This window comes from Mustela lutreola, chromosome 12, assembly GCF_030435805.1.
Source record: "Mustela lutreola isolate mMusLut2 chromosome 12, mMusLut2.pri, whole genome shotgun sequence".
NCBI classification, from domain to species: domain Eukaryota; kingdom Metazoa; phylum Chordata; class Mammalia; order Carnivora; family Mustelidae; genus Mustela; species Mustela lutreola.
The window spans coordinates 49,930,727-49,944,446 of record NC_081301.1 but is presented as its reverse complement, the minus strand read 5'-3'; the positions used below and the strand labels follow the sequence as shown (position 1 = coordinate 49,944,446).

Genomic DNA, 13,720 nt, shown 5'->3' with positions numbered 1-13,720 from the left:
ACCCACTTATCGTGCTCATGGGTCTTGCGCTGCAGTCATGTGCTAAGTGTTCTATAGGTAACTTTTCTGTGGCTCCTGCATTAATCTTCCAGGAACACAGGCGGTTCAGAAAGCCCTTGTGGGAGGCCTGGCTTTAGCTACACCAAGAAAAGGTTTGAATGAGCCTTAAAGAGTAGGAAACAAAACCAAACTCGGTCTGGTTATGGAAACCAAGTGAGGCTTTCAGGTTTTCCAGAGGCTATTTCTACCTGTGGCCCATTGGGGACTATTTTGAGGGAAAGCAAAATTCTATTGCATGCATTCTAAAATGGGGGATTCTGCTGGGGACAGAATTTTGTGCCAGTGTAGCACAGGAGGGAGATTTTGCTGAGCAAATGGGTTTCCCCCTTAAACATTCTCCCCTGCCATTTGGCTTTCCGGACAGGAAAGTAAATGTTCCCTTTTCTTGCCAACCAGCCATTCTCAGCTGAAAACCAGAAGCCAGTGCCTATCTGCAAGATTTGTAATATACGACCTTGCAAATAAGCACTCACAGTTTACCAGCCCCCAGTTATTTTTAACAGCTTTCCTACCAGTGAGCCCCAGATCCCCAAATAGAAAATCCACAGAAACTGAATTTCTTCCTGATGTCATCGTCTCATGGAAATGAGTACTCTCTGGGTAGGCTGGGTTTTTTGTGGGGGTTTTTTGGTGAAGTTTTTTTTCCCAAGTTCAACTCAAAGGTGCACATACAAATACGATTGCAAAGTATCTCTGATATTTCTGCAACTCTTTGTTGAAAAAGAAAGTCACTTTCTGGCAACCCACTAGGAAGAAAAAGTACTTAGGAATCTTACTTAAAACTAAGGACTCCAGCCACTGGTTAAGTACTCTCTGTGCCAGGCACCAGGCTCAGCCCCTTTGCTTTCATGACATCCAGTCCTCACAGTAACTTCGCGAAGTAGGGGTTTGGGACTCATTTCATGGATAAGTCACTGATGTTCCTGGACACCAGGCCACTTGGCTACCTAAGCGGGGAAAGGCGCCCACTGAAGGGCAGAGGCTCATTCACGGGAGCTCCTGGCGCCCACAGAGCATGGGCAATGTGCAGTCCTCTTCTCACCTGTGATCCTCCTCCTGTGACAGATTACTGGTGGTCTGTGGACAGACTGGCAACCTGCTCAGCCTCCTGTGGTAACAGGGGCGTTCAGCAGCCCCGCCTGAGGTGTCTCCTGAATAGCACAGAGGTCAGCCCCACTCACTGTGCGGGGAAAGTGCGCCCTGCTGTGCAGCCCATCGCCTGCAACCGGAGAGACTGCCCTTCTCGGTGAGTGTGCCGCATGCCGGCTCAGGCCTCCCCAACCCCAAGGCTGGGCCCTGTTAGCCAAGTCGGCGGCTAGCCTGTGTCCGGCACTGCGGAGGGAGAGACACGGATGTCAGCAAGGATGGCTGCCCCCCAAGGCCCTGTGCTTCTCTACAGGTCCCGACTTGCCAGGTCTCCCCACCCTGTGGAAAATAGCCCTCAGGTTGGGCCTCCTCCCTCGGCAGCTGGTTCTCTCACCACTCAGCGGGCTAAGGACTGCGCGGGGCACCCCAAGTGCCTGAGAGGGTCTGTTCAGGGAGCAGGAGCATCCCAGGCCCTAGCCAGAGCTCGCTCACATCCTGTAATAAGAAATTTGCTCTCTGGGGGCATCTGCGTCGCTCAGTCACTGGGCCTCTGCCTTCAGCTTGGGTTGTAATCCTGGGTACCCAGGATCAAACCCTACATCAGGCTCCCCACTGAGTGGGGAGCCTGCTTTTCGCTCTGCCTGCTGCTCTCCCTGCTTGTGCTTTCTCTGTCAAATAAATAAATCTGAAAGAGAGAGAGATTAAGGAAGGAAGGAAGGAGAATGAAGAGGAAGGAAGGAAGGAAAGAGAAGAGAGAAGAAAAAGAAAATTTGCTCTCTAGTCTATAAGAGGACAACTGTGTTTGCAGCTGAGGTGCTGAGGGCAGAGGGGTTACTGGCCTTGATCCCAGACTCTCCCCTTTCTTCAAACTTCAGAAACAGTGCTACTCAGTACTCTAGGTGAGGAAATGTTACCCTCTTCTTCAAAGGGTTGCATCCTGCATTAAGGCAAAACACATCTTCATTTTCTGTACTTGCCTCCATGTTGGATAGAGCTTCTGGCCTCTGGTCCCAGAGTAACCACCTCTGTCTCTGCCTCTTCCAGCTCTGAGAAGCTGTCAGTCCCACAGAGCCTCCTACCCCCAGTTTGCTGGCCGTAGCTGAAGGGGTACTAAATGGGCTTAGAGTTGTCACCAGCGTGGCATCCCGAGCCTGGGGGGCCTCACGATGCCCCCTTCCTACCTGTCTGGGGGACTTTCTTACACGACTCAGACACCCGCTTTGTGTTTTGCCAGCTGAGTCATAAGGAGCAGCTGAAACCAGGAGAGACTCAATGAAATATGAAACACGCTCATTAATATCAGCAGTTTGACTTGCTGACGGAAGGTTTCCATGGGAATGATTAATGTCCTTTTATACCCTTCCTGAACTGTAACATAGCCATACCTCTCCTTTCTCAAACCTCCCCACCCCCGACCCCAACTCCTGAAAAATTGCTGAAATGTATATTTGGAAATAAAAGTTGATTGAAATGCAGGCCTGACATTCACCGGGGATATGAGGGGCTGGAGGACTGCCCTCGCCAAGCTATTTGAAATGAAGACGAAGTCTTGGACCTGCCGAGGGTCTTTTGATTTGCTGTGGTGATGGTCAGAGTCAATCAGCCTCATTTATTCCTGCAAATGAAACAATGGCTGTGTCAGCTTGGGTTTCAGTGCCCCCAGGAGCCTTGCAACACCTCGTGCCGGCTTCCAAAGTGGCTCTGCTCCTGTGCACTGGAGACCTGCACATAGTCCTCTCTCTCCAGCGCCGATGGAGCAGGGAGGCTCCACCAAACTTTATAAGTCACAGCTCCGGATTCAAAAGGAATTGGCTCCCTGTCTCTGCTACTTGCCTCTCCTGGGAGCCACGTGTGGTGCCATGGGACCAGAAAGTGGCCACAGGTCCACCTTTGACTGGTTTCCCCGCCACGTTTCTCAGCCTCAGCAGCCTTCTCTGAACACAAACAAGGGTCACCCTGGTTGTCCGTGAATAGGGCAGGGAAGTCCAGCTTGGACCCTGGCGGCTGTTTTACCATTTCATTTAGATAAACTCTGTCTCGGGCATTAAAACCCAAGAATGCTCTTTTCTGTCTCCCCCACACTGTCCCCTTTTCCCCTTCTTTTTGAAAACTAGCCCTAGGTGCAAACATGCACAGAGACCCCCTACAGGGTTGTATCTAGACCGAGGATTTCAGTGTGTTTCCCAAATTCTAGCTGGGCCTTGTGAGAAAAGCTATTTCCGCAGTCCTGGCCCATCTCACTTCTGATGGCCCAGACTGTAGCCGGAACCAAACATCCTGAGTAATGACAGTCTCCCCATAGGCAGCCCGCGAGCAAGTGTAGGGCCTATGCCCCATGACTTGTGGAGGTGGGAAACTGTTGCACAAAGCCAGAAGGAACTTAGCCTGTTTCCCAGGGATTCAACAAAATCCAGTGAGACGTGGGTTAAGGAAAGGTAGAAAAGAGAGTGATTTCTAGCAGACGAAACACTGACTCGAGGGAAAGCCAGAGACACAGTATGGATCTGACTTCCCTAGGAGCGCGTCCCCCTTCCTCCACACACCTGGCTGGCTTCAGGAAGTCCCAGAACCACAGTGCAGCATAACTAAGCTACAGGACTATCTTCCCAGAGCGTTCCCTCTGCAGGCTCATGGATTTGGGGCCGGGGAGACAAGTGATGCTCAGACCACTCTTTCAAGATGCAGCTTTGCAGTCAGTTTCCAAAGGGTATTTGTTTTCTGTGGCTGCAAATTACCACAAATGTGGTGGCTACAAAGAATAGACATTTATTGCTCACAGTTTGGAAGGCCGGAAGTCCAAAATCAAGGCGTCGGCTGGGCTGCAACCCCTGGTACTTCCTCAAGCCTTGCTGACTTTCAGTGGCCCCAGGCATCCCTCGGCTTATGACCATGTCACACCAGCCATTGCCTCTGTAGTCACACTTTCTCCTCCTCTAATCTCTCTTCCTCTTCTAAGGACATTTGTGAAGGCAGAGAATGTAGGATAATCACATCTCAAAGTCCTTCACTAAGTCTGCAAAGTCCGTTTGTCTGAATATGGTATCAGTCCCAGCTTCTGGGGATCTGATATCTACATCAGATCTTTTGGGGGACCATTTTCAGCCTTTCACTCCATGTGTACCATGAAAAGGGCCATGCCCCAAGATTAGTAGCTATGTGGTGAGAATAAGGAGATGTTCAGGCTCCATTTCTGAGACGATATGGCATCATTCCTCTGCCCAAGCCTGACCCTTTGCTCTTCCTCTGCCCAGGTGGATGGTGACCTCCTGGTCGGCCTGTACCCGGAGCTGTGGGGGAGGTGTCCAGACCCGCCGGGTGACCTGCCAGAAGCTGAAAGCCTCTGGGATCTCCACCCCTGTGTCCAATGATCTGTGCACACAGCTCGCCAAACGGCCAGTAGACACCCAGGCCTGCAACCAGCAGCTCTGCGTGGAGTGGGCTTTCTCCAGCTGGGGCCAGGTAAGAGGATTTTATTTGAAAGATAAGTCTAAAGGTGCAGACCCAGCCACGGTAGGAAGTAAAAGGCCACCACTGCCCCCATCCTCTGTGATGTCAGACCCTTCACATCCCATCTGTCAATCAATTCACCTGCCCAGTGTCCATCTTTCATACTCATCTGTTTTAAAATGTTGTTGGGATTTAAAAAAAAAAAAAAAAAAAAAGGCAATCCAGTGTGGTGCTTGGCAGAAGTGACATGATGGCTTACACTCCGTTTCTTTCAAAGTCTGTGTTCAGAACCTACAGGGGACCTACTTAGCGTCTAAGAGCGGCCTGCCCTGCTAATCAGATAGTACCCTTCCCTCTAGCTGTGTGGCGACAACTGTTGTCCGTCAGAGTCTGGGACTGATTCATGGGCTGAACTTATTCTGCCAGGCATAGTTTCTCACTGGTTGGTAGCTGAAACAAGCCATTGAGCCTGGCCTCCTGGGATGGCCCAAAACTACACAGCACTCTTAATTCTCTGTGTATGTGTACAAACTAATATGACTGAATGTTTTGGGCAGCCAGCAACTCAAAACATGTTGGAACTGGCTATCTATACATTACAGTGTTCATGTTTCTCCATACCCACCCTGAGGTGCATTCTTTGGAAAACAAGCCCTTGAACTTCCCATTAAGTTAATACATTGTGGCCATCTCTAATGAAGATCAAATGTTATTTTGAGGAAATCTGGCCACAGAATTCACTTTCAGTCCATAGGCCATTTGTGTCCCAGGTGAGTCCGGGATAATGCTCAACGCTGGCCAGCCAACACACTCGGCCATGAGACTCCTTTTTGGCACCTTTACCAACACCCCCCCTCATTTCCAGTGACCTAATGTATGTGCTTCATAATCAAAGAGGTATGAGCTCCCTTTTGCTCTGATGCCTGGGGGATATCATCTTTCTCTTACCTGGAAAAGCCCACTTCTGCTAGCTTTCATTCTGCCCAAGGCAGCTCAGCTTCTAGACCCTCAAGGCTTACTGGCAGTTTGTAAAATTACAATTAGGAACAGACCTGGCTTCACACAAGAGATGTTTCTGCACCATATCACTGAGGTCGCTAAAAGGGACATACATTGTCTATATTGATCATTCTCAGTGATTCCTTCCTCCAAAAGAGAAAAAAAGTCCTTCCCCCTTCCTTCCCTTCAAACAACACTCTCATCCTCTTTCTTCTAAATCTTTCTAGACAAGTATGTCTCAAGCTTTAATGTGACTCACTTGTGGATCTTGTTAGAAATGCAAATTCTGATATGGCAGGTCTGGAGCAGAGCCTTGGATAATGATTTTTTTTTATCATGGTATAATTGACATATACCCATTAGGTTAATTTCAGGTATATAACCTATGATTGGATATCTATATACATTGCCAAATGATCACAATAAGTCTAACATCTGTTACCATACCTACTTAGGAAAAAATTTTTTCCTGTGATGAGATTTTAAGATCGACTCTTAGCAACTTTAAAATATACAAGAGAGTAATATTAACTATAGTCACCATGCCGTACCTTCCATCTCCAGGACATGTTTATTTTATCACTGGAGGTTTGTACCGTTTCAGCCCCTCCACATATTTCACTTATCCCCACCCCCACCTCTGGCAACCAACAGTATTCTCTGCATTTATTATGGTTTGGAGGGAGGGGTTGTTTAAATTCCACATATGAAACTACACAGTATTTGTCTTTGTCTTTGTCTTACTTGACTTTCATGTCCTCAAGGTCTATACATGCCATCACTAATAGCGAGAGATCATTTTTACGGCTGAATAATATTCTGTGTGTGTATGCGTGTGTGTGCATGTGCACGCGCCATATTTCCTTTATCCATTCATCCACTGATGGATACTTATGTTGTTCTATATCTTGACTGTTGCAAATAATGCTGCAATGAACATGGGGGCTATGTATCCTTTCAAGTTAGTGTTTTCATTTTTTTTTTTTTGATAGATACCCAGAAATAGAATTTCTGGTTGATATGGTAGTTCTACTTTAAATTTTTGAGGAACCTACATACTGTTTCTTATAATGGCTGCACCAATTTATTTTCTCACCAACAGTACACAATGGTTCCCTTTTCTCCCCATCCTCATCAACACTTACTTCTTGTCTTTTTGGTACTGGCTATTCTAACAGGTATGAGGTGATATCTCACTGTGGTTTTGATTTATATTTCACGGATGCTCAGTAAGCTTGAGCACATTTTCATGACCTGTTGACCATCTGTATATCTTCTTGGGGAACATATCTATTCAGATCCTCTGCCTTTTTAAAATTGCATTTTTTGGTTTTCTGTTATTGAGTTGTAAAAGAGCTCAATATATTTTGGATAGTAGCCCCTTAGATGATTTGCAAATATCTTCTGCCATTCAGTAGGTTGCCTTTTCATTTTGCAGATGGCTTCCTTTGCTGATGTAGTCCCACTTGTTTACTTTCCTCATGTTGCCTTTGCTTTTCATGTCAGATTCCAACATATAATTGCCAAGAATGATGTCAAAGAGCTTACTGCCTATGTGTTCTTGGATTTCTGTGATTTCAAAAATTATGTTCAAGTTTAACATTTTGAGTGCAATTTTCTTTATGATGTAAGAGTAGTTCAATTTCATTTTTTTTTATCTGGCTTTCCCAGTTTTTCCAGCACCATTTATTGAAGAGACTGTCCTTTCCCCCTGTATATTCATGGCTCCTTTGTCATAAATTGACCATATATGCATGGGTCTAATTCTGAGCTCTCTGTTCTGTTCCATTGACCTATGTGTCTGGTTTTATGTCAAACCATACTGTCTGGATTACTGTAAGTTTTTAATAGTTTGTAAGCAGGGAGCATGACGCTTCCAGCTTTTGTGATCTCTCTCCATATTGCTTTGGTTATTGGGGGTCTTTTGTGATTACATGCAAATTTTAAGATTTTTCTATTTCTGTGAGAAATGTCATTGGAATTTTGACAGGGATTGCATTTAATATGCAGATTACTTTGAGCAGTATGAATGTTTTAACAATAGTGATTCATCTGATCTATGAACATAAAATGTCTTCTTGCATCCTCTTCAATTTCTTTCACTGATGTCCTAGTTTTCAGTTTATAGGTCTTTTACCTCCTTGGGTAAATTTATTCCTAGAATTTTTTTTCTTTTTGATACAATTACAAATGGAATTTTTAAAAATTTTCTGACAGTTTGTTATTAATCTGGAAATACAATAGACTTTTTGTATTGATTGTATATCCTGCAACTTCACTGATTGGTTTATTAGTTCTAACAGGTTTTGGGGGTCCTTTATGGTTTTCTATATAAAATGTCATCGGCACGTATAGTGACAGTTTTACTTCTTACTTTCTAATTTGGATGTCTTTTCTTTCTTTCTCTTCAGTAATTGCTCTGACTAGGACTGCCAATACTATATTGAATAAAAATGGCAAAAGTGGGCATCCTAGTCTTATTTCTGGTCTTGGAGGAAAGGCATTCAGCTTTATACCTTTGAGTATGTTTCCTATGGGCTTGTCATGGGAATTATTTTGTTGAGGTACATTCCCTCTATACCCACTTTTTTTTTGCTATTTTATTATTTTTATTGTTATGTTAATCACCATACCATACATCATTAGTTTTTGATGTAGTGTTCTAAGATTCATTGTTTATATACCACACCCAGTGTTCCATGCAATACATGTCCTCCTTAATGCCTACTACCAGGCTCCCCCTTCCCCCTTCTCCCTCCCTTCTAAAACCCTCAGTTTGTTTCTCAGAGTCCATAGTCTCTCATGGTTCGTCTCCCACTCCGATTCCTCCCTTCATTTTTCCCTTCCTTCTCCTAGTGTCTTCCATGCTATTCCTAATATTCCACATGTAAGTGAAACCATATGATAATTTCTCTGCTTGACTTCTTTCACTTAGCATGATCTCTTCCTGTCCCATCCATGTTGATACAAAAGTTGGGTATTCATCCTTTCTGATGGCTGAGTAATATTTCATTGTATAAATGAAATATTCTTTATCCATTTGTCTGTTGAAGGGCATCTTGGCTCTTTCCACAGTTTGGCTATGGTGGACAGTGCTGTTATGAACATTGGGATACAGGTGGCCCTTCTTTTCAGTACATCTGTATCTTTGGGGTAAATACCCAGTAGTGCAATTGCCAGGTCATAGGGTAGCTCTATTTTTAATTTTTGAGGAAGTATAGTGACATACAATGTTATATTAGTTTCAGGTGTACAACATAGTGAACCCACAATCTTATACATTACTCAATGCTCACTACAATAAGTGTAGTCACCAGCTGTCACCATACATTACAGTATTATTGACTATGTTCCTTTATGATGTATTTTTCATCTCCATGATTTGTGTGTTTTAAACTCAAAGTTTATACTTTTTAATCCCCTTCATCTATTTTGCCCATGACCCCATTCACCTCCCCTTTGGCAACCAACAGTTTGTTCTCTATATTTAAGTCTCTGGGTTTTGTCTGGTTTGATTTGGCTTTCAGATTCCACATTTAAGTCAAAGTATATGATATCTGTCTTTCTCTGTTTCACTTAATTCACTTATCATAATATCCTCTACGTCTGTCCATGTTGTTGCATATGCTAAGATTTCACTTTTTATGGCTGAGTAATATTCCATTGTATGGATATATAGCACATCTTCTTCATTCATTCACCTATCAGTGAACATTTGGGTTAATTCCATATCTTAACTACCATAAATAATTCTGCACTAAATTTAGAGGTGCACACATCTTTTAGAATTTGTGTTGTCAAGATTTTTGGGTAAACACTCAGTAGTGGAATTACTGGGTCATATAGCATTTCTATTTTTAATTTTTTGATATCTCCTATACTATTCTACAATAGTTATGTCAATTTACATTCTCACCATCAGTGCACAAGGGCTCCCTTTTCTCCATATCTTTGCTGACACTTGTTATTGTCTTTTTCATACTAACGATTCTGACAGATATAAGATCTCATTATGGTTTTGACTTGCATTTCCCTAATTAGTGATGTTGAGCATCTTTTCATGTGTCTATTCAGGTTTTCTGCCCATTTTTTCATGGATTTTGTATGTATATATTGAGTTGTATAAGTTATCCTAGATATTAACCCCTTATTGAATATATTACTTATAAATATCTTCTCTCAGTCGTTAGGTTGCCTTTTTGTTTTGTTGATGATTTCCTTGGCTGTGCAAAAGCTTTTTATTTTGATGTAATCTCAGTTGTTTATTTTTGCTTTCCTTCCCTTGACTGAGGATACATACTCTTAAATACATTCCTAAGGTTGATGTCCAAGAGACTTCTGCCTGTGTTTTAAGGAGTTTTATAGTTTCGAGTCTCAAATTTAGGTCTTTAATCCATTTTGAGTTAATTTGTCTGTATGGTATAAGAAAGCATCCCAGTTTTATTCTTTTGCATGTAGCTGTCCACCTTTTCCAGCACCATTTATTGAAAAGACCATCCTTTCCCCCATTGTATATTGTTGTATCCTTTGTTGAACACTGACCATGTAAGTGTTGGTTTATTCATAGCCTTTCTATCTGTTCCATTGATCTTTGTGCCAATTTTTGTGTCAGTACCATACTGTTTTGATTGTTACAACTTTGTAACATATCTTGAAATCAGGGATTATGATACTTCCAGCTTTGTTGTTCTCAAGATTGTTTTGGATATTGGAGGTCTTTTTTTGTTCCATACAAATTTTAGGAATATTCTAGTTCTGTGAAAAATGCTATTGGTATTTTGATGGGGATTATATTTAATAGGTAGATTACCTTGAGTACTATGGATATTTTAACAATATTCTTCAACCTATGAGTATGGTATATCTTTCCAGTTGTTATGTTATCTTCAGTTTCTTTCATCAATGTCATAGTTTTTAGAGTACAGGTCTTTCACTTCCTTGGTTAAATTTATTTCTAGGTGGGTGGGAGTGTGTGTGTGAGAGAGAGAGAGAGAGAGAAATATAAATGGTCTTCTAAATTTTTCTGCTACTTTATCAGTACATAGAAATGCAACCAATCTATGTATTAATTTTGTATCCTGCAACTTTATGAATTTGTTAATTCTAATAGTTTTTTGGTGGAGTCTTTAGGGTTTTCAATGTATAGTATTATATGTCATCTAGGAAAAGAGTTTTATTTCATCTTTACCAATTTTGATTCCTTTTATTTCTTTTTCTTCTCTGGTTGTGGCAGCTAGAACTTCCAGTAATAGGCTGAATAAAAGTGAGGAGAGTGGACATCTTTGTCTTGTTCCTTATCTTAGAGGGAAAGCTTTCTGTTTTTTACCATTGAGTATCATGTTAATGTGGGTTTTTCATACATGGCCTTTATTATGTTGTAGGACATTCCATATGTTCTTTCTAAACCCACCTTGTTGACAGTTTTTATCATGCATAGATATTGTATTTTGTGAAACTCTTTTCCTGCCATCTACTGAGATTATCATAAGGTTTTTGTGATGTATCACTCCAGTGATTTACAAATATTGAACTACCCTTGCATCTCTGGAATAAATCCCTCTTGATTGTGATGAATGATCCTTTTTTAATATAGTTTTAAATTTGGTTTGCTAATATTTTGAGGATTATTGCATCTATGTTCCCCAGGAACATTGGCCTGTAGTTTTCCCTTTTTTGCGATGTCTTTTGGCTGGTTTTGGTATCAGAGTAATGCTGGCCTCATAGAATAAATGAGAAAGCTTTCCTCTTCTATTTTTCTTTAATAATTTTAGAAGGATAAGTATTAACTCTTCTTTAAAAGTTTGGTAGAGGGGCGCCTGGGTGGCTCAGTGGGTTAAAGCCTTTGCTTTCAGCTCGGGTCATGATCCCGGGGTTTTGGGATTGAGCCCCACATCGGTCTCTCTGCTTGGCAGGGAGCCTGCTTCCTTTCCTCTCTCTTTCTGCCTGCCTCTCTGCCTGCTTGTGATCTCTGTCAAATAAATAAATAAAATCTTTAAAAAAAATTTTTTTAAATAAAAGTTTGGTAGAATTCGGGACCTCTGTGGCTCAGTGGGTTAAAGCCTCTGCCTTTGGCTCAGGTCATAATCCCAGGATCCTGGGATCCAGCCCTGCATCAGGCTCTCTGCTCCATGGGAAGCCTTTTTCCTCCTCTCTCTGCCTACTTGTGATCTCTGTCAAATAAATAAAACCTTTAAAAAAAAAAAAGTTTGGTAGAATTCACCTGTGAAGTCTTCTTGTCCTACAAATTTGGGGATGGGGAGAATTTTTGATTACCAGATTCAATTTCATTACTAGGAATTGGTCTGTTCAGATTTTCTCTTTGTTCCTACTCCAGTTTTAGAAGATTGTATTTGAGGGAATGTACCCATATCGTCTAGGTTTTTTGGCATCTAAGTTTTCATAGTATTCTCTTTATAACTCCTGTGGTGTTAGTTGCATCTCCATTTTTTCCCCTAATTTTGAGTCCTTTTATTTCTCGATGAGTCTGAGCAAAAGTTTATCAATTTCATTTATCTTTTCAAAGAAGCAGCTCTTGGTTTTGTTGATTTTTCTTTTTTAATTTCTACTTATTTCCACTCTAATCTTATTATGCCCTTATTTCTGTTAAGTTTAGAAAAAGAAGAAAGCCCTATTTCTTTAGGTATAAGGTTAGTTTGAGATTTTTCTTATTTTTTATGGTAGGCCTGTATTGCTATAAACTTTCCTCTTAGAACTGTATTGTCTATATCCCAAAGATTTGGGACCATTGCGTTTGCAATTTCATTCATCTCTCTGTATTGTTAGATTTTTCTATTTATTCACCCCCTATTGGATCTTTAGAAGCATGTGGTTTAGCTTCATGTCTTTGTATTTTTCCAATTTTTTATTGTAATTTATTTCTAGTTTCATACCATTGCAGTTGGAAAAGATGCTTGATATGATTTTTAATCTTACTAAATTTATTGAGACTTGTTTTGTGGTCTGACATGTGATCTGTCCTAGAGAATGTTCCATGTGCACTTGAAAAAAATGTGTATTCTGTTTCTGAATGGAATGTTCTGTGTATCTGTTAAGTCCATCTCATCTAATGTGTAGTTCAAGGCCTTGATTTCCTTGTCAATTTTCAGTCTGGATTATCTATCCATTGATGTAAGTGGAGTATTAAAGTCTCCTGCTTTTAATGCATTACTGTCAATTTCTCCCTTTATGTCTGTTAATAATGTTTTATATATTTAGATATTCCTATATTGGGTGAATAGGTATTTACAATCGTCACACTTTGTTGGATTGTTTTATCATTATATAATGCCTTTGTCTCTTGCTATGCTTTTTAAAGTGTTTTGTCCAATAGATCTTTTTCCATTCCTTCAATTTCAGTCCATGTTTTTTCTGAAGTGAGTCTTATAGGCAGCATATAGCTGTGTCTTTTTTTTTAAGTCATTCAATCACATATGTCTTTTGATTGGAGCATTTAGTCCCCTTACATTTAATAACTGATAGGTATGTTCTTATTGCCATTTTGTTTTTCTAGTTCCTTTCTGTTCATCTTCTGCTCCCTTTCCTTACAGTTTGATGGCATTCTTTAGTGTTATATGCTTGGATTCCTTTCTCTTTATTTTTTGTGTATACATTATAGGTTTTTACTTTGTAGTTACCATTGAATTCATATATAACATCCTAGGTATTTAACAGTCTATATTAATTTGATGATCACTTCAGTTCAAACACATCCTAAAGCCCCTAAATTTTATTTCCCTGCCAATTTTATGTATATTATATCATTTTGCATCTTTTTATTTTGTGAATCCCTTGATTAATTTTTATAGATAATTGTAACTGATTTTACTACTTTCATGTTTTAAACTCGACACTGGCTTTCTAAGTAATTATCTACTACCTTTACTATATATTCATTTTTACCAGGAAAGTGTTTTTCTAGTATGACCCCTTCTTCCAACTTAAAAAATTCCCTTTAACATTACTTGTAAAGCTGGTTTAGTGATGAACTCTTTATTTTGCCTAGAAAACTCTCATTCTCTCCTTCAATTTTCAGCAATAACCTTGCCAAGTATTCTTTGTTGTGGATGTTTTTTCCATTCAGCACTTTGAATATGTCATGCTATGCTCTTTAGGCCTGCAAAGTTTCTGC

General features: G+C 41.0%; 1 protein-coding gene across 2 annotated transcripts in view; it reads left to right on the top strand.

Moving 5' to 3' along the window:
- The window catches only part of ADAMTSL1 (ADAMTS like 1), a 908,570-nt gene that overhangs the window by 877,778 nt on the left and 17,072 nt on the right, over positions 1 to 13,720 (top strand). For both annotated transcript variants that reach the window (XM_059141548.1, XM_059141549.1), the window contains 2 exons: positions 1,126 to 1,306; positions 4,398 to 4,605. In XM_059141548.1, coding sequence (XP_058997531.1) covers positions 1,126 to 1,306; positions 4,398 to 4,605 — 389 coding nt within the window. The remainder of the gene's footprint in view (positions 1 to 1,125; positions 1,307 to 4,397; positions 4,606 to 13,720) is intronic.